This window comes from Tursiops truncatus, chromosome 14 (genome assembly GCF_011762595.2).
Source record: "Tursiops truncatus isolate mTurTru1 chromosome 14, mTurTru1.mat.Y, whole genome shotgun sequence".
Taxonomy (NCBI): domain Eukaryota; kingdom Metazoa; phylum Chordata; class Mammalia; order Artiodactyla; family Delphinidae; genus Tursiops; species Tursiops truncatus.
In genome coordinates, this window is record NC_047047.1 from 47,507,889 (window position 1) to 47,534,349 (window position 26,461).

Below are 26,461 nucleotides of genomic sequence, written 5' to 3' on the forward strand. Positions count from 1 at the left end.
TCCCACTAGAAACTGTAATAAAATTGGGAAAAATTAATTGATAACTTGTCAGTAGATCCCAGAACAGCATAAAGAATTCAGAGTGGTATGCCTTTACCTCAAAGATGAAATACTTGAAAAGGGATGGAATATTCATGTATATATAGTCTACTATGGGAGTGAGTGAGTGAATAAGTTAGGTTCAAGCATACTAGAAAAGGCAATTTTAGACATTAGACATTTAGAATTCATGGAGCTTCTAGTTAACAGAAAGGCCTAGAACTCTCTAAGCAGAATGTAGATTTGATAATAATAACACCTGCTAACATCTACTACATATTTTCATTCTGATAGATTCTTTCCATTATTTTATCTCATTTAATCCTCACACACCACTATGGAATAGGTTTTATTGCTCCCATTTTAGAAATGAGATTACTAATGATCAGAGAAAGTAAAAAAAAAAAAAAAAAAAAAGCTCAAAGCCATAGAGTCGGTAAATAACTTGACTTGGATTTTATTGGGTGGCCAAAAAATTCTTTTGGGTTATTCCATAACATTTTATGGAAAAATGTGAACGAACTTTTTGGCCAACCCAATAATTCAGGGACCACTTCATGGTACATGTTCTTTCCATTTGGCCACACTGTATCGAACTCACTTAAGTTCTCTGTGGGAATAGCGTCTAGAAATTTCTTCCAGTGATGATGTATTATTGAAACACCTCTATTGTTTTGTACTTTTTTTTTTTTACATCTTTATTGGAGTATAATTGCTTTACAATGGTGTGTTAGTTTCTGCTTTATAACAAACTTAATCAGTTATACATATGTTCCCATATCTCTTCCCTCTTGCGTCTCCCTCCCTCCCACCCTCCCTATCCCACCCCTCCAGACGGTCACAAAGCACCGAGCTGATATCCCTGTGCTATGCGGCTGCTTCCAACTAGCTATCTACCTTACGTTTGTTAGTGTATATATGTCCATGCCTCTCTCTCGCTTTGTCACAGCTCACCTTTCCCCCTCCCCATATCCTCAAGTCTGTTCTCCAGTAGGTCTGTGTCTTTATTCCTGTCTTACCCCTAGGTTCTTCATGACATTTTTTTTTCTTAAATTCCATATATATGTGTTAGCATACGGTATTTGTCTTTCTCTTTCTGACTTACTTCACTCTGTATGACAGACTCTAGGTCTATCCACCTCATTACAAATAGCTCAATTTCGTTTCTTTTTATGGCTGAGTAATATTCCATTGCACATCTTCTTTATCCATTCATCTGATGATGGGCACTTAGGTTGTTTCCATCTCCGGGCTATTGTAAATAGAGCTGCAATGAACATTTTGGTACATGACTATTTTTGCATTATGGTTTTCTCAGGGTATATGCCCAGTAGTGGGATTGCTGGGTCATATGGTAGTTCTATTTGTAGTTTTTTAAGGAACCTCCATACTGTTCTCCATAGTGGCTGAACCAATTCACATTCCCACCAGCAGTGCAAGAGTGTTCCCTTTTCTCCACACCCTCTCCAGCATTTATTGTTTCTAGATTTTTTGATGATGGCCAGTCTGACTGGTGTGAGATGATATCTCATTGTAGTTTTGATTTGCATTTCTCTAATGATTAATGATGTTGAGCATTCTTTCATGTGTTTGTTGGCAGTCTGTATATCTTTTTTAGAGAAATGTCTATTTAGGTCTTCTGCCCATTTTTGGATTGGGTTGTTTGTTTTTTTGTTATTAAGCTGCATGAGCTGCTTGTAAATTTTGGAGATTAATCCTTTGTCAGTTGCTTCATTTGCAAATATTTTCTCCCATTCTGAGGGTTGTCTTTTGGTCTTGTTTATGGTTTCCTTTGCTGTGCAAAAGCTGTGAAGTTTCATTAGGTCCCATTTGTTTATTTTTGTTTTTATTTCCATTTCTCTAGGAGGTGGGTCCAAAAGGATCTTGCTGTGATTTATGTCATAGAGTGTTCTAACTATGTTTTCCTCTAAGAGTTTGATAGTTTCTGGCCTTACATTTAGGTCTTTAATCCATTTTGAGCTTATTTTTGTGTATGGTGTTAGGGAGTGAGCTAATCTCATACTTTTACATGTACCTTTCCAGTTTTCCCAGCACCACTTATTGAAGAGGCTGTCCTTTCTCCACTGTACATTCCTGCCTCCTTTATCAAAGATAAGGTGACCATATGTGCGTGGGTTTATCTCTGGGCTTTCTATCCTGTTCCATTGATCTATATTTCTGTTTTTGTGCCAGTACCATACTGTCTTGATTACTGTAGCTTTGTAGTATAGTCTGAAGTCAGGGAGCCTGATTCCTCCAGCTCCGTTTTTCGTTCTCAAGATTGCTTTGGCTATTCGGGGTCTTTTGTGTTTCCATACAAATTGTGAAAGTTTTTGTCCTAGTTCTGTGAAAAATGCCAGTGGTAGTTTGATAGGGATTGCATTGAATCTGTAGATTGCTTTAGGTAGTAGAGTCATTTTCACAATGTTGATTCTTCCAATCCAAGAACATGGTATATCTCTCCATCTATTTGTATCATCTTTAATTTCTTTCATCAGTGTCTTATAATTTTCTGCACACAGGTCTTTTGTCTCCTTAGGTAGGTTTATTCCTAGATATTTTATTCTTTTTGTTGCAGTGGTAAATGGGAGTGTTTTCTTGATTTCACTTTCAGATTTTTCATCATTAGTGTAGAGGAATGCCAGAGATTTCTGTGCATTAATTTTGTATCCTGCTACTTTACCACATTCATTGATTAGCTCTAGTAGTTTTCTGGTAGCATCTTTAGGATTCTCTATGTATAGTATCATGTCATCTGCAAACAACGACAGCTTTACTTCTTCTTTTCCGATTTGGATTCCTTTTATTTCCTTTTCTTCTCTGATTGCTGTGGCTAAAACTTCCAAAACTATGTTGAATAAGAGTAGTGAGAGTGGGCAACCTTGTCTTGTTCCTGATCTTAGTGGAAATGCTTTCAGTTTTTCACCATTGAGGATGAAGTTGGCTGTGGGTTTCTCATATATGGCCTTTATTATGTTGAGGAAAGTTCCCTCTATTCCTACTTTCTGCAGGGTTTTTTTCATAAATGGGTGTTGAATTTTGTCAAAAGCTTTCTCTGCATCTATTGAGATGATCATATGGTTTTTCTCCTTCAATTGGTTAATATGGTTTGTCACATTGATAGATTTGCGTATATTGAAGAATCCTTGCATTCCTGGAATAAACCCCACTTGATCATGGTGTATGATCCTTTTAATGTGCTGTTGCATTCTGTTTGCTAGTATTTTGTTGAGGATTTTTGCATCTATGTTTATCAGTGATATTGGCCTGTAGTTTTCTTTCTTTGTGACATCCTTGTCTGGTTTTGGTATCAGGGTGATGGTGGCCTCGTAGAATGAGTTTGGGAGTGTTCCTCCCTCTGCTATATTTTGGAAGAGTTTGAGAAGGATAGGTGTTAGCTCTTCTCTAAATGTTTGATAGAATTTTCCTCTGAAGCCATCTGGTCCTGGGCTTTTGTTTGTTGTAAGATTTTTAATCACAGTTTCAATTTCAGTGCTTGTGATTTGTCTGTTCATATTTTCTATTTCTTCCTGATTCAGTCTTGGCAGGTTGTGCATTTCTAATAATTTGTCCATTTCTTCCAGGTTGTTCATTTTGTTGGCATAGAGTTGCTTGTAGTAATCTCTCATGATCTTTTGTATTTCTGCAGTGTCAGTTGTTACTTCTCCTTTTTCATTTCTAATTCTATTGATTTGAGTCTTCTCCCTTTTTTTCTTGATGAGTCTGACTAATGGTTTATCAATTTTGTTTATCTTCTCAAAAAACCAGCTTTTAGTTTTGTTGATCTTTGCTATTGTTTCCTTCTTTTCTTTTTCATTTATTTCTGATCTGATTTTTATGATTTCTTTCCTTCTGCTAACTTTGGGTTTTTTTTGTTCTTCTTTCTCTAATTGCTTTAGGTGCAAGGTTAGGTTGTTTATTTGAGATGTTTCCTGTTTCTTAAGGTAGGATTGTATTGCTATAAACTTCCGTCTTAGAACTGCTTTTGCTGCATCCCATAGATTTTGGGTCGTCGTGTCTCCATTGTCATTTGTTTCTAGGTATTTTTTTATTTCCTCTTTGATTTCTTCAGTGATCAGTTCGTTATAAGTAGTGTATTGTTTAGCCTCCATGTGTATGTATTTTTTACAGATCTTTTCCTGTAATTGATTTCTAGTCTCATAGCGTTTTGGTCGGAAAAGATACTTGATACAATTTCAATTTTCTTAAATTTACGAAGGCTTGATATGTGACCCAATGTATGATCTATCCTGGAGAATGTTCCATGAGCACTTGAGAAAAATATGTATTCTATTGTTTTTGGATGGAATGTCCTATAAATATCAGTTAAGTCCATCTTGTTTAATGTATCATTTAAAGCTTGTGTCTCCTTATTTATTTTCATTTTGGATGATCTGTCCATTGGTGAAAGTGGGGTGTTAAAGTCCCCTACTATGAATATGTTACTGTTGATTTCCCCTTTTATGGCTGTTAGTATTTGCCTTATGTATTGAGGTGCTCCTATGTTGGGTGCATACATATTTACAATTGTTATATCTTCTTCTTGGATCGATCCCTTGATCATTATGTAGTGTCCTTCTTTGTCTCTTCTAATAGTCTTTATTTTAAGGTCTATTTTGTCTGATATGAGAATTGCTACTCCAGCTTTCTTTTGGTTTCCATTTGCATGAAATAACTTTTTCCATCTCCTCACTTTCAGTCTGTATGTGTCTCTAGGTCTGAAGTGGGTCTCTTGTAGACGGCAAATATATGGGTCTTGTTTTTGTATCCATTCAGCCAATCTGTGTCTTTTGGTGGGAGCTTTTAGTCCATTTACATTAAAGGTAATTATTGATATGTATGTTCCTATTCCCATTTTCTAAATTGTTTTGGGTTCGTTATTGTAGGTCTTTTCCTTCCCTTGTGTTTCTTGCCTAGAGAAGTTCCTTTAGCAGTTGTTGTAAAGCTGGTTTGGTGGTGCTGAACTCTCTCAGCTTTTGCTTGTCTAAAGGTTTTAATTTCTCCATCAAATATGAATGAGATCCTTGCTGGGTAGAGTAATTTTGGTTGCAGGTTTTTCTCCTTCATCACTTTAAATATGTCCTGCCAGTCCTTTCTGGGTTGCAGAGTTTCTGCTGAAAGATCCGCTGTTAACCTTATGGGGATTCCCTTGTGTGTTATTTGTTGTTTTCCCCTTGCTACTTTTAATATGTTTTCTTTGTATTTAATTTTTGACATTTGATTAATATGTGTCTTGGCGTATTTCTCCTTGGATTTATCCTGTATGGGACTCTCTGTGCTTCCTGGACTTGATTAACTATTTCCTTTCCCATATTAGGGAAGTTTTCGACTATAATCTCTTCAAATATTTTCTCAGTCCCTTTCATTTTCTCTTCTTCTTCTGGAACCCCTATGATTCAAATGTTGGTGCATTTGATGTTGTCCCAGAGGTCTCTGAGACTGTTCTCAGTTCTTTTCATTCTTTTTCTTTATTCTGCTCTGCAGTAGTTATTTCCACTATTTTATCTTCCAGGTCACTTATCTGTTCTTCTGCCACAGTTATTCTGCTATTGATCCCATCTAGAGTATTTTTAATTTCATTTATTGTGTTGTTCATCGTTGTTTGTTTCATCTTTAGTTCTTCTGTGTCCTTGTTAAATGTTTCTTGCATTTTGTGTATTATATTTCCAAGATTTTGGATCATTTTTACTATCATTAGTCTGAATTTTTTTTCAGGTAGACTGCCTATTTCCTCTTCATTTGTTAGGTCTGGTGGGTTTTTATCTTGCTCCTTCATCTGCTGTGTGTTTTTCTGTCTTCTCATTTTGCTTATCTTACTGTGTTTGGGGTCTCCTTTTTGCAGGCTGCAGGTTTGTAGTTCCCGTTGTTTTTGATGTCTCTCCCCAGTGGCTAAGGTTGGTTCAGTGGGTTGTGTAGGCTTCCTGGTAGAGGGGACTAGTGCCTGTGTTCTGGTGGATGAGGCTGGATCTTGTCTTTCTGGTGGGCAGGTCCATGTCTGGTGGTGTGTTTTGGGGTATCTGTGGACTTATTATGATTTTAGGCAGCCTCTCTGCTAATGGGTGGGGTTGTGTTCCTTCTTGCTAGTTGTTTGGCATAGGATGTCCAGCACTGTAGCTTGCTGGTCGTAGAGTGAAGCTGGGTGCTGGTGTTGAGATGGAGATCTCTGGGAGATTTTCACCATTTGATATTATGTGGAGCTGGGAGGTCTCTTGTGGACAAGTGTCCTGAAGTTGGCTCTCCCTCCTCAGAGGCACAGCACTGACTCCTGGCTGCAGCACCAAGAGCCATTCATCCACACAGCTCAGAATAAAAGAGAGGAAAAGTAGAAAGAAAGAATTAGTAGAAGTAGAAAGAAAGAAAGGAGGGAGGGAGGAAGGAAGGAAGGAGGGAAGGAAGGAAAAAAGAAAGGAGATAAAGTAAAATAAAATAAAGATAAAATATAATAAAGTTATTAGAATAAAAAATAATTATTAAGAGAAAAAAAGAAAAAAATTAAAATAACAACAAAAAAATGGACAGATAGAACCCTAGGACAAATGGTGGAAGCAAAGCTATACAGACAAAATCTCACACAGAAGCATACACATACACACTCACAAAAACAGGAAAAGGGGAAAAAATCATAAATCTTGCTCCCAAAGTCCACCTCCTCAATTTGGGATGATTCGTTGTCTATTCATGTATTCCACAGATGCAGGGTACATCAAGTTGACTGTGGAGCTTTAATCCGCTGCTTCTGAGGATGCTGGGAGGGATTTCCCTTTCTCTTCTTTATTCTCACAGCTCCCAGGGGCTCAGCTTTGGATTTGGCCCCGCCTGTGCGTGTAGGTCGCCGGAGGGCGTCTGTTCTTTGCTCAGACAGGACGGGGTTAAAGGAGCTGCTGACTCGGGTGCTCTGGCTCACTCAGGCCGGGAGGGAGGGAGGGGCACAGAGTGCGGGGCGGGCCTGCGGCGGCAGAGGCCGGCGAGACGTTGCACCAGCGTGAGGCGCGCCGTGCGTTCTCCCGGGGGAGTTGTCCCTGGATCCCGGGACCCTGGCAGTGGCAGGCGGCACAGGCTCCCCGGAAGGGGTGTGTGGATAGTGACCTGTGCTCGCACACAGGCTTCTTGGTGGCGGCAGCAGCAGCCTTAGCGTCTCATGCCCGTCTCTGGGGTTCGCGCTTTTAGCCGCGGCTCGCGCCCGTCTCCGGAGCTCCTTTAAGCAGCACTCTTAATCCCCTCTCCTCGCGCACCAGGAACAAAGAGGGAAGAAAAAGTCTCTCGCCTCTTCGGCAGCTCCAGACTTTTCTCCGGACTCCCTCCCGGCTAGGCGTGGCGCACTAACCCCCTGCAGGCTGTGTTCACGCCGCCAACCCCAGTCCTCTTCCGGCGCTGCGACCGAAGCCCGAGCCTCAGCTCCCAGCCCCGCCCGCCCCGGCGGGTGAGCAGACAAGCCTCTCGGGCTGGTGAGTGCCGGTCGGCACCGAACTTCTGTGCGGGAATGTCTGCGCTTTACCTTCCGCACCCCTGTTGCTGCGCTCTCCTCCGTGGCTTCGAAGCTTCCCCCTCCGCCACCCGCCGTCTCCATCCGCGAAGGGGCTTCTAGTGTGTGGAAAGCTTTCCTTCTTCACAGCTCCCTCCCACTGGTGCAGGTCCTGTCCCTATTCTTTTGTCTCTGTTTTTTCTTTTGCCTTACCCAGGTGCGTGGGGGGTTTCTTGCCTTTTGGGAGGCCTGAGGTCTTCTGCCAGCGTTTAGTAGGTTTTCTGTAGGAGTTGTTCCACGTGTAGATGTACTTCTGGTGTATATGTGGGGAGGAAGGTGATCTCCGCGTCTTACTCTTCCGTCATCTTCCCCTGTTTTGTACTTTTAAGAAAATATATAGTCATAAATTTAATTTTTAAAATTAATTTAATGAAAAATAAACCTATTTTTTTGTGTGTTCTACTGTTGTTTAAAGTCAATGTTAAGTTACTTTTGTGACCAAAATTTTTGTCTTCCCACAGGTGACTTGTATATAGGAGGAGTGGCCAAGGAAACATATAAATCCTTGCCGAAACTCGTCCATGCCAAGGAGGGCTTTCAAGGCTGCCTGGCATCAGTTGATCTAAATGGACGGCTTCCAGACCTCATCTCAGATGCTCTTTTCTGCAATGGACAGATTGAGAGAGGCTGTGAAGGTACTAGATCTTTGTTATCACACTCAAAATAATTCTAATTCCACCTATAAATGAGAACAGCAAAATTCTCTGGCAGGCAAAATTTTCATTTCTGACAATTGACCAAACCCCCAGTTACGGCTTAAAAGTCCTTATTCATGTTTTAAACTTTTCATCCCATAAATCTTAAATTTTCTGGACTGTTTGCAAACCTAGACTAATGCCTGATATAAAATGGGAGCTATGCATCTTGTTATATTCTGCTTCTTTGCATTCTTTAGTTCACCTAATTAGTGTGCTAATCACTTCTGCAGTGCTTTCGTTATAGCATTAAATAGATACTCCACTTGGACTAGAAAAACGTATTTACTCCAGCAAATGTTAATCAATTTGAGCCTGCTTTTTGACATCTACATTCAATAGGATACAACAAGAGAATAACATTCAGATACCCATTCTCAAATCACGGTTTGGTTTGTTTCTACCTGGCAGCAAGAGTGTCTCTCATATATTATCAGTTTGTTTTAGCAAAAATTGGTTTCTTCTATTACCCAAAGCTAATATTCCATATTTCAGAACTGTGCTCAAGTATCTTTCTGTACTTTTGTGTTCTCTATCAGACTGAGATCTGTAGGAGTACTTTTTGATTGCTACTTTCATTTTAGATAATTTTCACTTCAACACCTCAGGTTATTTGAGCCAATTCTCCCTCCATAAATGCAATTTAATCACATTATCCTGAATTTTGTAGCTGTGAATGTGTTGCTGCTTCTCTTTTAATGTTGAATACAGTTTGGGCCATTTTGAAAATTTTAGATTCATAAGGAAATTTCATATGGAGGAAGCGAAGAAAGATGTGAATTCCTGTCTCCCAGGAGATTATGAATCATGTCTTCTCAGTCAAAATAATGCTATTAGATTTAGCAATTACCTAAGTACATATAAATTTTTTATTTGGAAATACATTTTTTTCTCTCTGTAACATATGTTTCCCTGAAAAGTCAGGTGAAATTCAAATTGTGTTTTAATCACGCCAGAGGATAAGATTATTTAATGGAAATCTTTGTTGAGTTCATTTTTAATGTTTTGCTGTATTTATTTACTTTGTTTCAAATTTTGGTATAAATGTCCTTTTGTGAAACAAAGGGAAACTGTGTGTTTTCTCCTTTTACCAATTTGACAAAGGAAACAAAATTGTTAAGTGAATAAATTCTCTCTAGTGGATGGAGACAAAAATGTGGGACATAACTTTGATTCTTGGAGGTGATCTAATAAGTGAGAATATATGGGGTTTTTTTGGTTTTTTTTAAAGGTACTACAAAATCTTCTGAAAACATTTTTCAAACATAGGCCTTTCGGGCTTCCCTGGTGGCACAGTGGTTGAGAGTCCGCCTGCCAATGCAGGGGACGCGGGTTCGTGCCCCGGACTGGGAGGATCCCACATGCCGCGGAGCGGCTGGGCCCGTGAGCCATGGACGCTGAGCCTGCGCCTCCCTAGCCTGTGCTCCGCAACGGGAGAGGCCACAACAGTGAGAGGCCCGCGTATCGCAAAAAAAAAAAAAAAAAAATAGGCCTTTCTACAAGTTGCTCGGTAAATTCTCACCTACAAGAAATGGTGGGAGCAGACAGACACATTCACAGCTAAACACTCACAAGATAGAAAACCAAACCCACACACATGACCTCCCACCACTGGCACATAATGTGAGTGGGTGAGTGGAAGGGAAAACTAATAAGAAATGTACTGAGAAAGTGTATTTACAGAAATAAAATTTGGTGTTATTTTCCATCATAACCTAATAAGCAATTTGGTTGAGGTGATTGTACATCTTCTTGGGTAATTTTAAACTCTGGTTTGAACATCTGAAATCATTCAGTAGATTATGACATTGGCTCCTTCCTTACCTTATCTAGTTTGCTTTAATATCTGAGCTTTAATAATTCTCACCCTCTTTTACTCCCTTTTCCTTTATTTTTAGAATGTTGCCATGCTCCTGCCTTTCTGCCTTGACACTTCCCTGATTTTTTTCATTCCAACGTCAAGGTTAACAATTTTTAATGTATGATTATTTCTGTCCTCTGTGGTTCCTAGGAATAATCTCAGATGTACCTGTCAGAGGTGTAATTGATGAGATACACGTATTTTTAGGATTGGTGGTAAACTTCTAGATACTCAATACATTATTTCTCTAAAGATTGTTCTCATGGGATTTTGAGCTCAAACCACATTGGAATCACTTAACTTTCATATTAATAGAAATAGTTTAAATTTGACATCACTAAATGATATCTTGTCAAGATTTTCCACCATTTCTACCCAAGACCCACGAATCTCTAAAGTTCTTTCATGTAAAAAGTCATTGGCCTTCTCTCAATAATCACTTGCTGCCTTTCATTTCTAACTTATTTCAGTGAGTAATAGCTGATTTTACTTACACACCACGTTAGCTAGCAGAGGGAACTTACCTTGTCCTTTTCCCTTTACATTAATGTTTCTCAACTTGAGCAAGTATTGGAATCACCTGGAGAATTGTTAAAACCCATGTTACTTGACACCAACCCAAGGTTTCTGATTCAGTAGGTTTAGGATGGGGCTCTAGAATTTACATTTCTAGCAAGTTCCTAAATGATGCTGCTGCTTTTGGTCTGACACCAGACTTTGAAAATTACTACCTGGAAAGGCATTGACCTGCTTACTTAAGAGAAAAGAGAGACTGGCAATCCACCAATAATCAGGCTCAGTTAAGCTCAATACTGAGTCAAGATAACTTCCATACATGAAGTCAGTGAAACAATTTTTAATTTAGGCACTTGCATAGACTCATAACATTCAACACTGGAATTGCACTATAGGCTACAGAAATACTTCACTATTAAAGCTACCATCGATTAAACACTGGTAGCAGTAAGTTTACATATGCAATTTCATTTCCCAAAACTCTATCAATTAGGTATTACTGTTGGTTTTTTTTTTTTTAAGAAGAGTAAATTGAGCCTTAGAGGTGTGAGGTGACCTTCCTAAGGTCACACAGCACATAAGTGGATGATGGAAGCTTTGAACCCAATTTTGCCTTACTTGAAATCCCAGGCATCTAAGCACTTTCCTCTATTGTTTCTTTGGTTTCCAGACATTGTAGTTTTACCTTTACTTTCCTTTCCTTTTCAAACATCCTTATTATTATTATTATTGTTGTTATTATTATTTTTTGTGGTACGTGGGTCTCTCACTGCGGTGGCCTCTCCCGTTGTGGAGCACAGGCTCTGGACGCTCAGGCTCAGTGGCCATGGCTCACGGGCCCAACCACTCTGCGGCATGTGGGATCTTCCCGGACCGGGGCACGAACCCGTGTCCCCTGCATCGGCAGGCGGACTCTCAACCACCGCGCCACCAGGGAGGCCCCCATATCCTTATTTTTAACCACTTAATACAAATATCCTTGTGGCTTGCTCCCAATTTTATTCAGTGATAAAATAAAAAGGGCATTATATAACTAAAAAGGAAAAATAAATTCAGGGTTTTGTCTTGTGCAAATGACTGTCAATGTTTAAATATTTTTCAAGAAGGTGAGTACTTTAAAAAATGTGACTTGTCAGGCATAGGCATGCATTCACTTGTAATACCTGAATATATAAAGAGTGTTGTGATAATGGAAAACGTAACAAAGCATGTCTTTATGGTCACATAAAGGCTTGGGAGCTACTCTGATTGGCTGCTCTACAATATGGGCAGGCAGGGTAGTTTTTAGAATTGCAATTTTACCATTTTTAGAGTTAAGCATTATTTTGCAATTGTATTTCTGATAATTTTTGCAAAAAGAAAAACAAAAACATGGCTCTTCATCAGTTCTTGCTCCTGCTCTTTCCTTCTGCTGGGCAAATCAGGGGAATAGTATCCTTTGATAACACAGCCCCTGACCCAGGCTGGGCTTGTACCAGAGGAAGGACTGTGCTAAGGAATATTGCTTTGAGGTTTTTTTTTTTTTAAACAAATATTAATTATTTTCAGTCTTTAATGCCATGGAATAAAGATCATTGGACCACTTACCTCTCACAGATTGGAAGAAAAAAACTGAGCAATTTAGTGTCTCTTAGTTCTTTGATGCAGTAGGTGAGAAAAACTATTACATCCATTCAGGTCTCCCAGGCCTGGGAGATTTTTATTATTATTAAAACGACTATTATTTTTGTTATTATTACTACCCTGATTATTATTATTACTATTATTATTATTATATAATTAGTAGTTACAGTATTATGATTTCTGAATTTGTAAAAATTCATATTGAATGTTTAGGCTACATTCAATAACTTCTTATGAAGAATACCGTGACTAAGAAATTTATAATAAAATTATGGTTGTAAGGAGCATGTTTAAAATTGATGTTTATAGGAACATCAATTTGTATAAAATCTAATCACAGATATTCTCATGTATTCACTAGAGCATTTACCTCAAAGGCTCTCAGTGTTAATAGCATCTAATTAGTCTGGTGTCTATTTTTGTATTTTCATAAAACCTAAGATTGTGTTTACTAGAAAATATCTTCAGTTTATACTCTAAAGGTGTTGAGGTAGATGGTGTTCCCTTCCCACCTAAGATAACCCTTATTAATGAGGTTCTACTGTAATAAATATTCACAGGGCAGTACTTAAGAGTTGAAGACAGTTATAGAGGAAGAGAAAATATAGATGTAACTCTGAGGTCTGTAAGAAATCTATACCCAGTCTGGTAAAAGCAAAGATAAATACTCCACATTGCAATCTTGTAAAGGAATTTTCTTTATGGGGAATTATACTGCAATTTGTTTCTTCCATCCTTTACTTTTTCTTTCATCTACCAAATGGTGTATACATTTTGATAATTTGGTGTCACTGTAAGGTCCAACTGTTGACAGAGAATGGCTGGCATTACAGTTTTAAGCCTTAACTACAATAGCAAGATAAAAGACCTAGAGGGAAAAAAATAGAAAGGGATAATTGGTCTTCTAATGACCATCGTCTACACTGTATCTGCACGTGACAAATCTTCCGCTAAGCAGTGCAGTCACTTTGTGTCATTGGCTCAGTTAACCATAATATAAATACATATATAGTGAAATTCTAATCAATTATCGCTGTCTTGGTTTTGGCTTCTCTTAAGATTTATGGCTGTTAGTTATTAATTTGTTTGCTCTACATAGCATTTCTCTCCCCCTTTACAGCAGCATGCTTTTTTGAATCTGAATGTTCTTCTATGTTTGCCCCATTTCAGTATTGCTTACTAACATTTAATATATTTTGCTTTTTTTTTTTAATTTTGCTGACAAAGTTGCATTGATGAAAGCTGACTTGCAAGGTAGATAGCCCTGTGTGTATAAAACAAGACTGAAACCCCGTAATACACAGTGGAAACCTCAAAATAACATTTTTACATTTTTGCAGTAACTGTTATTTGAAGTTTTCATTTTTCCCCTTCTTGAATGTTGTGCAAGAAACCTCATTTTGTAGCATAGTTTGCATAAAGGCTTTCAGTCTTGAATGTTTGTATAGTGATTACCTTTAGTGCTTTGATCATCCTTTTTTTAGTTCTTTGTTTTTCAGTGTTCTAGTTATGATTCTTTAGAAATAGACTAGCATCCTTTTTACTTGTATGTTACCTGGGGGCATGTCATTTATACAGAGTTTTTAGTTTTATGTTTAATTGCATGAAATTGTTAAAGCATGTGGATTGATACTTGCCAACATACCTATCCAAAACACCCAGCAATCATAACTTTATTCATAGTTTGTGCAGGAAAACTTCTAGAAACTTATAGGACATTTTTGTATAACTCTCTTCAGTGGTTCCTTTTTTTTTTTTTTTTTTTTTTTTTTTGCTAATCTGTATCTCAGTTTCATGAAGTTATAATCTCCATCTCTCATGGTGTCTCTACCCATTGGTCAGAAGTTAAGGAGATCCATGCGTTTTTCTAAAATCCAAACAGTGAGAGAGAATTATTGATGAAGGAATGAGATCACCTGCTACCATGATCATACGAGAAGCTATGTGCTTGCTTTTACTATTTGCTGGTCTAGTTTACTATTATAATGTATTTTGTCCTGTATTTGAAACTTGAGAAACCTTTATATTACAGCTTCTCTGTTCCTAATTCAGGTGTGTGAACTAGAACTTTCCAAACTAGTTTGGTCATGTACTTTGAGGTGTTGGCAACTACTAAATGTGACCTAGCTCATGTGTGAAACACTTTTAGATTTTTTTAAAGAACCCAAGTTGCTTTTGGATTGTTTTCAGGGCCCAGCACAACCTGCCAGGAGGACTCATGTTCCAACCAAGGCGTGTGCTTGCAGCAGTGGGACGGCTTCAGCTGTGACTGTAGCATGACCTCCTTCAGCGGGCCACTCTGCAATGACCGTAAGTTCCCCTCTGAGTGTAGACCGATGCTCATCGTTGCTTCCAGTTACTGTTTGATATCCCGGGTCTAAAGCTGGGAGTCTTTATATTATCCATGAATAAGTTAAACTGTCATAACCAGGAGGAGCATTTGGTTCCACAGAAGGGTCATGTTTGAAATACTAAAGTATCAATCAAGGATGCCATTAGCCAAAATCTGTGATGATGGTGATTCTTTGGTCTTCAACTCTTTGTTGGAATTTTTTAAGTTGCTAATGGTCACCTTGTCGAAAATAATTTTTTCATTTCCTGTATGTGGCACCCCTCCCCTAGTTTTTGAAAGAGGCTTCATGTTGCTTTTTATTAAGTAATATTTCATTTCATAAGATTATATCTCGAGGGCTGGAATTTTAGTGAATTGACAGGTTCATTATGTTTCTCTCTCTACATCTTTTCAAGCCCATACTGCCTTTTACATTAAAAAACAGTATGTTTAAACTTTGTCCTTCAACTGCTCTCCCTTATGTTTGTGTCTTTTCCCCTTTAGTCTCACAATATAAGCATGACAGGGGACATCCCTGGCAATGCAGTGGTTAAGACTTCACCTTCCAGTGCAGGGGGTGTGAGTCAGGGAGCTAAGATCCCACATGCCTTGTGGCCAAAAAACAAAAAAACATAAAACAGAAGCAATATTGAACAAATTCAATAAAGACTTTTAAAATGGTCCACATCGAAAAAATTACATTAAAAAAATAAGCATGACAAAGAAACACAACATTCACATTATATTGTGGAATATTTGTGAGTGCCTAATTTATGTGATAGCAGTGTGGATTTTGAGACCATATTAACTGGTATGTGGGATGAAGTTCTGTTTCTTAACTTTTAAATAGATACTGCTTTACAACACTTCATCAAAATGATAATACAAGGGTTTCCTACAAAACTTTGCATTCCACTCTCTTGAGAAAATATATCTGACAGAGCCTTCTGGTTGTAAAATATAGTCCATACTTATGTTGTAAATGCTACAACATTGAAGAAAAAGCTCTCGGATGGTGGGATAGCAGATGAGATGATTGAAGGTTTGGGCTTCCAGGCAAAGGCTGAGCTTGAGTATGGATCTAAAGAAAGACTAGAGCTTGTTCATTTTGACCTTTATCTATTTGAGACTCTGTTCATGTCAGTAGATATGTGTATCATAAGGTTGAAGATGGGGTCAAACCAGAACGTGTTATTGAACTGAGTTGTTGCAGCCTAGCAATATAGTACAATTTCCTAGCTATCTTCAGGTTTCCTCTCCAAAATATTGAATATAGGAAGAACAAGCAACTAATACAAAGTAAATAGTACTTGGAAGAGACATGTAAAGATCATACCACCACAGAAGGAGAAATATTTAGTCTTCATCCTACCAGTGAGCTCTTCCATTACAAGAATTATAAGAAACTTGAAGCCACAAACACATATTCAAACCATCACACATTTGCAAACACTGTATTTCTGCAAATCAAATCATTCTTACAAACATTAAACCACATTTAGAGTTATGTAAGTAACCTTATGTAAAGAGTCAATAAATACTTATATGTATATAAAGAAAAGCAAATCAAAGAAACTATATATCCTTTTAATAAAGATATGTAAATAGAAGAGTAACGTCCTGCAGTTGCTCCTGCCCCAGAGAAAATAACATCAACTTATTTTCAAGGACAGACAGAAGACTGATAATTTGTTATGATTTTATTATGACAATTTTAAAATCCTGAGTATGATCCTGACAGATATAGCTGAGAGAGCTTTTGTTTTGCATGAAACTGGTTTTCATTTTGCTGAAGAACTTTCTCTGCCAAACTTTGTGCTTAGTCTAGTTTCCATGTTTTACAAAACAGTTGTCATTTGGTTGTGTCAGATTGTGTATCCTCTTATAGCAGTTAAGTATAAAGAATATAATTTTCTCTAGACAGTTCCTAAAGGAACATCAAGGTCCTGCCTTAAGTATCATGCTGTCTTCAAACCATTTTTACAGAAAATTATTTGAATGCTGCTCTTGGGTGATAGTAGTGGTGATGACAATGATAAGGCTATTTGTTATTTTCTTGTAAATAAGGTAACTGTCATTCAATAAATATGTCTCCTGATATGCCTCTAGCACAGATGAGCATTAAAATTACTTTGGAGGGCTCTCAGAATACATGCATTTTGATTAAGTCATTATCTCTTTGTGGGTTTTCTGGAAATGTGAAATCGTTTTCTTGGCTTGTACACTGGTGTTTTGGTGGTGAGGATATGTACGTACAAATCAGTATTTAAAAGCAAATCTTATTTTCATATCAACTCTAATTTGTAGAAGGTACAATAGTGACAGTTACCTTGAAGACATGCAGTTGATATGGCAATAAAAGTAGCATGCCACATTTTCTTCACTTTTTAAATTGATCAAAACAAACCTTATCTCTACATCTCACTGTTTTTCTGTAAGTTGCGCAAATAGTGTGATTCCTGGGATTTTAACAAGATCCTTTTCGGTATAGAGGTTGACTTTTTTTTTAATGAAGCCATTTAGGACATTTTGTTTCTTAATGAAATTTTCTTCTCCACGCTTAGATATTTATCCATAAATTCTGTGGCTGCAGCTGTCAACTGCATAGAAAACAAAAAAAGGAAGATAGAAACAAAGCTTTTTTTTAAAGAAAGGGAAAGAACACACCACATTGTAAATGAGATCTTCCCACCCCCACCCCTGCCCCCTACAGACCTTCTAAAAGTCATCTCTCTGATAATTTTCACAGAGTTAGAGTAACTAGAAAATTTTATTTATATTAGCCTGGAGACATAATTAACAGGAAGATAGGAATAAGTTTTCTCCTGTAAGTGTAATCCTGGATAAATCATACTAATTAATGAAGTTAAAGGAATCTTTCAAAAAGAAGAGGTACTTAGGCAAAGTGATGCCAAAGGCTACTTTTAAAGAAAAGTGTTTGTGAAACCCTTTCTTCCCTGGCAAGTTGCCATCTAAATGACCTACTCATTGACAAAAATAATTGCTCTGAGTGTGTGTGTGTGTGTGTGTGCGCGCGCACGCGTGCATGTGTGTGTAACTCCTTAATTCTTCCATATCTGTACCATATTTTAGGTCCCCAATATAATTTTTCTGGCTCATTGTAGCAATATCTTGGTTGAGTTTCCCCCTTCTTATCCCTCCCTCATCCAATCCATCCTATGCCTCCTTACCACTTTTGTTCTTTCTTCCTGTTCTCCCTAGTTTAAATATCACAAGCTCTTCCTGATTCTCCTAACGGGAGACAATGCTTTCTCTCCTCTGACCTCTGTAGAACTTTGTTTATGCTATTTTATCAGCCATCACTTTCTACCTTATAGTTACTTATGTTTGGTCTTATCTCCCAGGGACAATAATCCTTTTTGCGGGGGGAGGGGTTCATAAGCCCAATGTTTTGTACCTTTATGTTGCATATAACTGTTGATAATAGTAACCCATTAAATCAGTGTTGACTAGATGCATGAATCTTGCATCAGGATTTCTAGGACATCCTCAGTGGTCAACAATACTCTCCAAATTCATCAGTTTGGAGTTCATGAACCTCCATGGTCTGACCCTAGCTTTTGTTTTCATTCTTATCTATTGTAGAACTTTGTCAATATGGCATGTTACCGCCAGTTAACTTATGGTGTCTGAGCAACATTACACTTTCCCAATTTCCTCACCATTGCTTATGCTAATTTCTCCTCCTGGGGAATGTACTCCTTCCACCTAGAATGCATTCCTTTCACTATATCTGCTTGAAGAAATGCAATTTCATTTTTCAATCATTACCTAAACTGCTTCATCCCATGGGAATTTCCCTGGCCCTCTGAGCTGGGCCTACTTTCTTTCCCTCTTCTGGAATCTTAGAGCAACTGTTTTTGCACTTAGCACTTAGATTTGTGAAATTTCTCTTGGATGTAACTACTTACTGAGTGCATGCTGTGTGCCAGGTCTGTGTTAAGAGTTGCTATTCATTGCATTAAATCTACATATCACCTGTTCATGCTTGTGCACACACCATCATCAGACCATTGTGCTACAATAATCGTTTTTGCATCTACCCTGTGGTCCAGATAGAATGTAACCATACTAGCTAATTTCATGTCAGGTTGGGGAAGATGAATATGGCTATGATCATATGGAAAACAGTGAACATAATAACACTGTCACATTACATTAGTGTGGAAACGTTGGGTGCCAAATTACAGTTCAGCTTCAATGGTGTCTGTTTCCATAAGGGATTAATACATCATAGTGCTGTTATTTTGGTGCTAGGAGGGTGAGGGCATTGCCATTAAAAGACTATTTTCAGAATTCTAAACTTTGCCGAAAGAAAATCTTTGGGATAAGAATTCATCATATCTTTTGTATGAGAATTAGTATTGTTCATTGAAACAAGGATGAAATACATTTGACTGTGACTTGTTACCATGGCATTTTAAAGTATCTTCAGCTTTTTTTGTCACCTTCTTTTGTTGTTTGAAAAGAGAATCCAATACCCAGTATTTGAGCATCAATATCAGAACTACTGGAAACGAATCATAACATACATAAAAATAACTTGAATCAAAGTAACGTTGTTTCTCTCCGAGGTAGATCTGCCAGTAGTATTAAGCTGTGAGCTGATTTGCTACTGGTGCCATTTATGGCTGGATAAAATTTAGCAATTAGCTGTGTCCACAACCAGATCCTCCTTGTGAGTATGATGAATCTCATCAACCTTAAATCATTCAAGCATTTCTAAATGGCGGCCCTGAAGTTGTTGAAAGCAGTTCATAAGTAATATTTACTAATAATGCTTTAGAAAAACTAATGCATAAAAAGAAGCATTAGTCTCTTTTCATATTGCAGTTGGGCAAATGACAGTTTTAAGCTGTATCTATATAAGAAAATTTAAGTGGAAAGGAAAGTCCCCAAACAGTGGAGTGTAGAGTATTGCTGTATTTGAATTACTCAGATTATTCCCGTATGTTTTTCAGCAGCTGAATGATCCATGATTCTAAGTAGCCTTTTGCTCTGTGTAACTGGTATCAATTTGGCCCCAGAAGTCAAGAAAGAAGGCCCAATCGATTTTTTTTTTTTACCCCTGCTAGTACTCTCTAGTTTTTCTGGCTTGCTGAAAAATCTGACTCTGTGGACCTTGATTTTGCTCTTACATCGGTGCTCTTCCCTGTAGGCCTTATAAACGTAAATACGAAAGTAGCCTTTGATGTGGTAATACAGTCACATCCCACAAGACCACAGCTAGACCAGGGCTCCGTGGAGAGACGTTTTCACCTTTGTTAACTGTCCTTAAGGGGTTACAGTGGTTCCGGTTCTCACCAGGGGCTATTTCAGAGAGCTTTAGGACCCTAGTCTCTGTCTGAATAATTTTTTTTCATGTGAGTACATTTTGCTTAGGCTTCTGACTTTGCTGATCAGCGGCGCGGCACGACGGGTGCAGAATCCAGGCTGCGGTGGGAGACTGCCTGAATCTGAGGTGCTTATTTTTGAAACTTGAGGCCTTTGGGTTTACTCTTACTTTTTAAATGGATTTTACTTCCCCAGAAATGATGCACTGAAAGCCCTTGTAAACAAACTGAAGGTTTATCATGGTGAATTCTCAGAATCCTGCATATACTAAATAAGTATAAACAATAAATAGTTTAATCAAGAAGATATATGAAGAGTAAAATGTTAGGTAATTGTCCAACTTTATGGAATCTGATTATCCTGGGTAATTTTTAAAAGAAGGAATATAAGGTTAAAAAGAATAAGTTTAGTTTTTGTGAGATAGATATTTGATTTTTAAAAAAGAATAAAATTGCAGTTGAATTTGGAAGGAAGTGGTTGGATCAGACATAAGTTGTTTATATAGTTTGTTGCTGTGAATATACCTAACTAGTGCATAAGAAGGACTACAAAATAATTTTACATAGATCACAGCAACATATTTTAATGTGAATCACATACTTAATAGGTGTTATATGCATGTTGTTTATATATTATAAACCTTATCTTTTCAGTCTTCACAAATATTATTTTCAATTTTCAAGTGACGATATTGAGGCATGAGTAGTTTAAATAACTTCTTTGGGCTGAAATGGCTGGTAATTGGCACAGAAAGAATTTGAATGTAAGTTAGACGAACTTCAAGCCCGTATTCTTACTTGCACCCACAGTTCTTCCCAGAAAGGGATAGAACAGAGAAGTTAGTAATGATTGATGTTTAACATTGTGGACTTTTTTTTCCATCCTCACCTGACTCTTGACTCTTAAATTTAATTTTATGCATTGTGTTGCATGAAACATGCTCTTCCCCTTAACTGCTCAGTTCTGCTTCCCAAGATGAGTTAACAGTTCATAGCTGTTTAAAGCATACTGTCATTAACTTTCAGTTCTTTTAGAAAAAGTTACTGATTATGAAAATAGAGATGGGAATTTTCTGTGATGTTTCTACGACAGCCTGGGTTTCTCAAAAATAATAATTTAATATTTGATAATGAAGTCAGGCAAAATACTTCCCAAGATTCTTTTACTTGAATCAGATTCACAATGTATATTACGGGAAAGGAGGAACAAAGATTCAGAATTGTGCTGACCACCGAATCAGTGCCAAGTGTTTGATTATGTTGATTACATCCCAGTTTTCTCTTTATGCAGTGTTGAGACAGAAAGGGGAAAAAAAATGAAGTCAGAGGTTAGCAGTGTGGCCTTTAAAGGTTTTGGGAAGATTCACAGGGATAACACAAGAGAATGCATGAAGCCCAAGTCATGAAAAGTGCCTAAAGGATTAGTAGTAAGGACCAACTGTCCCTTGTATCTGTAGGGAAGGGAAAGAAAGCTCAGGGGAAATGTGCAGAGCCCAGAAAAAAAGGTCATGATGAAAATAATGCTGTGCTTGCATTAACGAATAATTCTAGTAGTGAGGAGAAAAGTATTACTGCGAAGAGAATGCACCTTGCCCAGCAATCCTTTTTCCTTCCCTGAACAAAGCATTCTGTGTCTTTAATGAGATTTACTGTAGCAATTAAAACGTTTAGGAATCTTTTATGGGGAGGAATTACGGTATCCTCTGCAGCTCAGTGCTATTATACATTGTTACTTCTCTGGTAGCACTCTACGGCAGCATAAAGTACAAGGATGCTTGTTAGCTCCGGGTATTGTGGAGTGCATGATTTTAATGACCCTAATGATCTAAATTCACATCTCTCAGAAATGGCCTGTGGAGCCTGAGGCTTAATCTCCCCAGGATTTGGTGAGATAGGAATGTACAAAGGCCTTTCTTAACTTGAAATGATTTCAGAATGAAACAAGTCATAAAAGGATGAGCTGATATAGAAGGGTGTTAAAAAAAAAATGGGTCGTGAACAAGGAGGTGGCTGTGTTTGACGGAGACTGGAAACTGTGTTTGTGTAGGTGTGAATGCTTCTTATAAATATATAACATATGACCCTTTAGGGAGAGAAACAGATGGAATACGTAGCGGGAAATAAAGAATACATTTTGCTTGGTTTCTTCACTCAGATGGAACAGGATGTATTTTAATATTTGGCACCTCCTGTTGGGAAGCTTTCAGGGCCTCATCTGGATTCCAGCAGCTCAGGACAATGCTGACATTGGGAATAGTGCTGGGTAAAAGCAGGCCTTTGAATACGATTGCAAAACTTCTCCGGGTCGTGACTTGATGCATAAATATTTCAGCCACGTTTCATGTCGAATCCTTGATGGTCACTTGAACGCCCAATATGAGGGAACCCAGAACCAAGGATCCGGATTCATGCAATCATCACACCCTCAGAGTAAGGCTGTGTTCTGAAACTGTGGGGTTCATCTTCCATGACATCAATCACAAATCTGCTCTCCTAGGTCCTATGCAAGGCAAGTGCTCCATTTTACTAAACTACAAACAGAAAAGTGTCAGAGAAATATCATTTCTTCTCAGCTGCAGGAGACATCACAGAAGTAATTAAACTGGATTTTGGTTATGTCAAGTACATTCCTTTCATTGACAGTGACAATAATTTTGTAAATCAGAGCTTGGAAGCATTTTTAGTGCTGTTGAAGTGTGAAAGATAAAAACCTAAGGTTCTTAAAATTAAATCTCATGAAACTAAAATGGATCTATGGAGTACAGTGTAAGGCTGCTTCCTGGGTTGAGAAGGAAGTCTCCCTTCTGGAATTCAGTACCTACAAGGTATATAATGATGATGATGATGATACTTTTTTTTTTTCTTTAAACACTGAGTCCCTGAAAGCTATATTGGTGCAAAATCAAATGGAGTAGGTGTTCAGTACAAGCTATCGTTTATGGTTTTAAGGTCACTTGGAAAATCCTCTCCCTGTAACCCCAATATCTCCTTTTCTAATGTTGCCAGTAGGTTTTGCTGACATTCATTTCCCTAGCATTCCTGTATTCTTTCACTCAACATTTAAGGTTGTCCACAACCTTGCTCGACAAACACAACTGTACACTGTGCCTCGTATGCTCAGGCATCAACTCTTTGATACTGACATGTATAGAGAGACACGGGTGTGATCACTGAATGCTCTCTACATGTTCACCTCTGCTGAACGAGCCCCTCATTCGATTGTCTTCCTCCTCCCCGACTTCCACTCTTCCTAAGAAAATTCATTCCGTAGAGGTGACCCAGCTCAGATCAAGTTCATCCAGAGTAGGACAGTCTTCAGTTAGTGATTTATCAGCTTCTGAGTCTCCAGTTACTGTCTAACCTGTGTCTTTTTATGTGTGTATGCCTTTAATTCCCAGCTGTATTTTACATCCCATTCTTCTATTTTCGGTATTATTTCTCACAGTAAATGTTCCGCAATACTTGAAGAGTGGTGTCTTGAAGCCTCCATTAGTTACCTAATTTTTTTAAACACTTTATTTTTTAGAGAAGTTTTAGGTTCACAGCAAATTAAGAGGAAAGTACACAGATATCCCGTATGCCCCCCATCCCCACACATGTGTTGCTTTCCTCATTACCAACAGCCCTCACCAGAGTGGTACATTGGTTACAATTAACGGACCTACACTGACACATCATAATCACCTAAAGTCCATAATTTACAAGGTAACTGGTGTGTGTGCCCATCCCTAAAGTTCTCTAAAATATATGTATATGCATATTATATGATATCTGACAGGGATAGTGTATTATGTTTTATCATATTACTGTAAATACATTTTTCATGATCTTTATTCCTAATAGTAAAGACCCATGTGGAATTAGAGTCTTACATAGCTAGAAAGAAAGTGCTTTGAGTAAACATGTGTGTGTTTCTCTGGGGGTGTGTTGTTAAGTTTGTGTGTCTGTGCAAGTGCACATACCATGGGAGATGGATTTAAAAACATCACTTTCTATTTTCTTCAAATTCCGCTGATGTCCTGCTTTGTATATTATCACATTAAATCTAACAAATTCTGAGACCTCTAGTTGTTTCAAAGTAACTATTTTTTGTTCAGTTTTCTTTTTTCTCATTAATTGGCTGATACCTGTAGGAATAATGACATTATTATGAAATGCTACACTGCTTATTTGATCTTTTCTAGCTAAGTTTTACAATTTTGCAACGTTGGGATGTTTTTCTACCAATAACATAAGTCTCTGGGGGGAAAATGATACTATTTCTCCTATAATAGCATAGCACTGATTTAGTTAGCTCACCAATGTCCTTGAAGAATTCTGTAAATGTTGCCTTTGCAACAGCTCTGGAAGAGCCAAGTACCATACGATGTTATATAGGTGGAATTCAAAATATTCTTGTTTTTTTCCTTTCCATATTAAATATGATGAAGATATCATTTGTGTATACAAGTGTACCAAGTGCAAGAGGCACACTTGGCCTTATTGCTCTGGTTCAGTATTTTAGGAGAACTTGCCTAATGTCAGCTTAATAGGATGATGAACATTTTCTACCTCTCAGTCGGGACGTAGAACCACGATCAATGTGCCAGGTCCATAATGACAGCCTCAGAAGTAGAACTTGCTTGGTTGTTGGAGAGGTTGAGAAAGGGTATAAAAAAGAAATTCCAAGTATACTAGAATTTGTCTACCTAAATCAAAGAGAAGGTTGTAAAATGAACAGGCTGGACTAAAATCAGTGGTTCCCAAAATGTGGTTCTTGGACCAACATTGTCAACATGACCTGTGAATTTGTTAGAAATGAATATTCCTACATTCCAGACCTCCTGAATTAGACACTGTTAGGTGGGACCATATGAAATCTGTATTTTAAGAGCCTCCAGATAATTCTGATAGACCCCCAAATTTGAGAACTGTCAGACCAGATGACCTCTAGCCTCATCTTGTTAGTTCTACGCTTTCCATATAACAAAAACTTTATTTAATGGAACAAAGGAAGTTTGCCTGAAGAATTCTTACAAGTAAAACACCATGACTAGAAGTGGTTTAAGTACAATCTTGGCTATTTCCTTCATGGTAATTGAAAACAACTAACAAATTTTCATTTTGATAATTAGCCTCTGCAGTAGGCTGGCAGTCTTAAAAATGTTTGAAAAGTTCCCACTCACACTACCCATGCTGTGAAAAATCTAGTTCAAGGCAAAATTTTCCCTGCAGTATAAGGAAATTGACTAAATCCAAGTACACATCCTTCTGTTCATATTTTTTGGGATTCTTCAGAAGAATACTCTGATAATTGGTTTGGCTGGACCATAAAATATTATTCTTATATGCAAACACATTTTAACCTAAAAGAAAGTTGAGTCAATAAACCACCGTCAAAAATGCCATTCAAATGAGATAGTGTGCTCTTCACATGGCATCTTTTTCCATTGCCTAAAATGTTCCACATCTATACCTACCCTTTCCACTTTCTAAATAAATGTGATCCCATTTCAATTCCCTAGATAGGATTTCCCTTCTCATAAAGAAATACCGCATATCTAGTAAGATCTTCATTTTTCCTTATTTATCTTTATTCACAAAGAATGATTCATGTGTGGATCATTTAGTCAGGATCCCAGTATATGACCCTGAACAAGTCACTTGAGTTTGTGAGCCTCAGTTTCCCCATTAGAAAATTAGAGATTTGGTTTGCCTGGTCTTTAAGGTCCCTAGAGCTCCAAGGGTTTGTGATTCATTCTTACTATATTCTTTCTTTTCTTTTCCCCAACCCTCAGACCTATTTTTACTCATGTTTAACGATCTTCTAGGATGCAGCCTATAGCTCAGTCACACAACACTAATCTTAAGCTATATTTTAGCCAAAGACCTTTCCTGCCAAGTCCTATAAAAAAAGGAAGAACTTGGGAAAAGAAATCCAATTAATGGTATGTCTTCCTCTTTGAGAAAGGAAACTTTGAATTAATCCTGAAACACAAGGCAAAGACATCCGCTCTTTGTTTCGTTCATATTTGTGTAGCTATTTATTTATAGCTCCTTTTAGATACCTATTTACATCAAATTTGTTTTAAGTTGAAAGTTTTACTGATGCAGGAATCATGCCTGTGTACTTGCTTAGCTAAATGCTGTATAATTATTAATAGTACTTAAATACTTTTTAGTGATTAAAAAAACTATAAGGGTGTATAATTGTTAATATGATCAGGATACAGCTACTAATTGAACATTTACTATGTGCTGGGTTTTTCATATTAAATTTTTTTACTCTCCTACCATTCTCTCATAATAAGAATTATGACATCTATGTTACAAAAGTTGTATCTAAGGTAAAGAAGTATTCCCCTGTTCACATGTTGATAAGAATAAGAATTCAGGCTTATCTCGCTTAAAATTCTATGGTCTGCCATCGAGAGATGGTATCATGTAATCTCTTAGTATTGAATAAAGTAGTCAAATTGAGAAGATTCACATGCTTTCTTTACTTCCATTTCAAATGTTTTAGAACACACACAAAATGAA

The 26,461-nt window shown here is 37.6% G+C and overlaps 1 protein-coding gene across 1 annotated transcript in view; it reads left to right on the forward strand.

Annotated features, from left to right (window-relative positions):
- NRXN1 (neurexin 1) overlaps nt 1–26,461 on the forward strand; it is a 689,266-nt gene that overhangs the window by 137,341 nt on the left and 525,464 nt on the right. Inside the window, exons 9-10 of the mRNA XM_073791370.1 lie at nt 8,023–8,196; nt 14,447–14,566. Coding sequence (XP_073647471.1) covers nt 8,023–8,196; nt 14,447–14,566 — 294 coding nt within the window. The remainder of the gene's footprint in view (nt 1–8,022; nt 8,197–14,446; nt 14,567–26,461) is intronic.